This window comes from Pinus tabuliformis, chromosome X (assembly GCF_031772625.1).
Source record: "Pinus tabuliformis cultivar Carrire ecotype Pingquan chromosome X, CPIR1, whole genome shotgun sequence".
In the NCBI taxonomy this organism is placed as follows: Eukaryota; Viridiplantae; Streptophyta; class Pinopsida; order Pinales; family Pinaceae; genus Pinus; species Pinus tabuliformis.
The window spans coordinates 384,798,913-384,802,301 of record NC_142308.1 but is presented as its reverse complement, the minus strand read 5'-3'; the positions used below and the strand labels follow the sequence as shown (position 1 = coordinate 384,802,301).

Below are 3,389 nucleotides of genomic sequence, written 5' to 3'. Positions count from 1 at the left end.
GAAATTTAACTGCACCGATTATATAAATGCAAATGCTCTCATACTAAAGAGACCTCCAAATAAAAAAAAGAGTATAACAATAGTAATACCCACTTGTCACCTAATGACATAGCTTCATGACAGAGAAATAAAAAGGTCATCCACAAGCCTATTGTGCCAACTCAGGAGATGTTGCAACATCTATTGAAATTTTGGGCTTGCAGAAAGACCAGAGAAAGGCCTAGGCGATCAATGCAGTAACCTAACAAAGGAACCACATGACGATTCTTCAAACTGCCAGCAATGTGAAGCTCTCTGCAGAATGCCTTGTCTGATTCGTTATCATCACACTCCAGCCTTTTTCACAGCAATCAGTTTCCCAAACCTCAGACTGCCTCTGTAAACGCAGCTATGAGCTACCCTCCCCAGCACTGGCCCGACATTCAGTGCCTTGAGTTCAAACAGTCCAGAAACTAATAAATAAGAAACTAAAAACATTTTCTACATTATTACAGAGTAAATTACCTGGCAGGTCTACAATATATGAATAAGTTGCAGAGACATGGAATCCACTGCCAAATGTCGGAATGAACCAAGCCGAGGTTAAGGAGGGCAAAAGTAGGAATGAACCAAGCGGAGGTTAAGGAGGGCAAAGTTTTGATAAATGGAATGATGAGAGACATGGCGCTCATGGTAGGTCCCACATAGCGTTTTGTGTAGGATGATTTCTATGTTATGTCGACAATGGTTACATACAAATAAAATGATGGTTAACAGTAATATATAGAATTTGCATGTGCTACACGTGTCCTACTGCCTCACCACCAGAGATGTAACGAAAGAACAAGTGCCTTCACAGAAACTCAGCTGCCAAACACACAGCTTTTCACAAAGGATGGACTGGGCGTAGCCCTGACCGTGCCTCAAATGTACCAGACACGAATATGGCTAGCTTGATGTACTCCACTGTTGAATTCACTTGTCACAACAATTGCCTTATGAACATAATCTTGGTTTTGGATCACTATACGGATTCATTATGTTCCAGGCAAGATTTGAACTCCTGCTAGCCTGTTAAAGTGGGAATCCAAACAAGCACTTGAAACAGCCTTTAGGGACAGATGAAGCTTGAAAGAGCTAACAATTAAAATATTATTTACTAACACTTATCCTGGCTTTTCTACAGAATTGTGTCTATCTTATTCTTCAACATGCTCCAAGAGGTGAGCTGTATAAAGAGCTACAACGCTGTAAGTGCTTCAACGAAAAACGTGCAGCTACTGTAAGTTCTCTCCTTTGAAGGCCTGTTTGTTTTTTAAATTTTTACTTCATACAAGGTTAGTTTTGTCTAACGGTTATCATGTCATAATCACCAAATTTCAAATGGCAATCAAGGACTGAACACCCATTAAGCCATCATGTCCACATAGAATGTAAGTCTCATGCCTAAAGGCGATCTAGCAGGGATAAATTTGCCAGCTAGAAGTCCTGAGACAGACTTCTATGGAGAACATAATGCGAAATACTTGCATTTGACTACGTTGTACCATAGTTCAGCAAATCAATTTATTTTCTTTTGTTTCTACATTAATCTGATTTCTCTGCCTTAACACAGTACATTGCATCGTTGGCAAGGACTTTACTCTTCTGCCATGAAAAGCATGTGATACACCGGGATATCAAGCCAGAGAATTTGCTGATTGGTTTTAAGGTAATTGCTATGGTTTATATTATATTGTTGGATTGCACTTTGAAACAATTCACTCAACTTTTATCGTCAAATACCTTTGTATCTGCTTTTGCCAGATGAACACCATAATGTCTAGACATTCTTCAAAAAGGATAAGTTTCGTGCTAAATGTGGTCGGAATATTCTGGGCTTATACTGGGATTTAAATACTGCTAATTTTTGAGGTTATGAAACGCAGGGTGAACTGAAAATTGCAGATTTTGGATGGTCTATACATACCTTTGGCAGAAGGCGTACCATGTGTGGAACCAACAAAGTCCACCATCATCGCCAGCAGATCCACAGATTGTTAACATGGCTTGCATTGTAGCAGTTCAGTGGAAAAAATATTTCATCTTACAGGAATGGCGAATACAAGAAGAGTTCGGCAACGCAAAAGCGGGCTTAATAATAAGAAGATCGCGTTAAGAGACTCGTCCCCTGAACTAGATAGTTAACGGCGGCAAGCTGTGATCTTGCTGTAGGGTCAGAGCTGCACCGAAGAACTGTTATTATCGACTCGATGGCTCTGATCCGCGTGAATCAGACGGTGAGTGACTAGTTCTTGAATTGAATCCCGAGCGCCAAAGAGCAGAGGGATCCTGCTCGAGATAGGATGCCTCCGGGTAAAGGCCGCAAGAAACGGGCAGTGAAAGTTTGATCAGCAGCATCTGAGCCAGGTACATATCTTGAGCCAGGTACATATCTAGATGCAGCTTGTGGGTATCAGAACAGGCCTGAAGGTAAACAAGGGCCGAGGAAACAGCACCTAGCGAGCAGTTAACAGCTGTTGAACCATGGCATGCACCAGCTGCCAATGCACAATCTTGTAACAGGGAACACCAAACCTCACCAAACCTTAGCATACCCCTGCAGAAGAATCGAATTAATGTTAACATTAAAACGAAACCGTTGACGGTTACCGATAATGCAGCGGGCTTAAATTGCTTTTAAGCTATGGTCGAGCCTCTTCCGCCTCGGGAAGAGGCCAAATAAGACGATAATGCAGCGGGCTTAAATTGCTTTTAAGCTATGGTCGAGCCTCTTCCGCCTCGGGAAGAGGCCAAATAAGACGGCAAAACCTCAGGTGCAAATAAAACCTATGTTACCTCGGCACATCCTCGCACAAGGCATTTCGAAACTTTATGATAATCAGTGAATAACACGGCGCAGCAACGAAGAACTAATGCCATCTCCGTCCGAAACGATTACTATAGTCCCTGCCGGATGCCAGATGGCAGGGACTAATAACAATGTGCACAGAGAAATTGAAAGAAGATGTTTTATTGTCATGAATTTCTAGATTCTCTCTTCTGTGTTTCTTTTGTCAAAGATTATTTTTCTTTGTTTCTTTTGTCAAAGATTATTTTTCTTTGTGCATTGAACTTGGTCTATGTAAAAATAAATATTAATTTTTGATATTCCATAATATATTTATATATAATAATATATTTGCCACTTCCATGTGTATATGGTTGTATGCGTTATATTTCAAGTCAGCGCTCTTAGGTGCAAAATTATATATATATATATATATATATATATATATATATATATATATATATATATATATATATATATATATATATATATATATATATATATATATATATATATATATATATATATATATAAGTCCCCTAATAGATAAGAATGATTGTGGAGTGTAGCAGCCCCACTG

At 39.5% G+C, this 3,389-nt stretch overlaps 1 protein-coding gene across 1 annotated transcript; it reads left to right on the top strand.

Annotated features, from left to right (window-relative positions):
* Positions 1-603: 603 nt before the first annotated feature.
* LOC149140147 (serine/threonine-protein kinase Aurora-2-like) lies at positions 604-2,607 on the top strand. Its single transcript, XM_089450905.1, has 4 exons — positions 604-672; positions 1,166-1,261; positions 1,595-1,690; positions 1,908-2,607. The coding sequence occupies exons 1-4, from the start codon at positions 604-606 to the stop codon at positions 2,037-2,039; spliced, it is 393 nt and encodes a 130-aa protein (XP_089307031.1). The 3' UTR covers positions 2,040-2,607.
* The last annotated feature ends 782 nt before the right edge of the window (positions 2,608-3,389 follow it).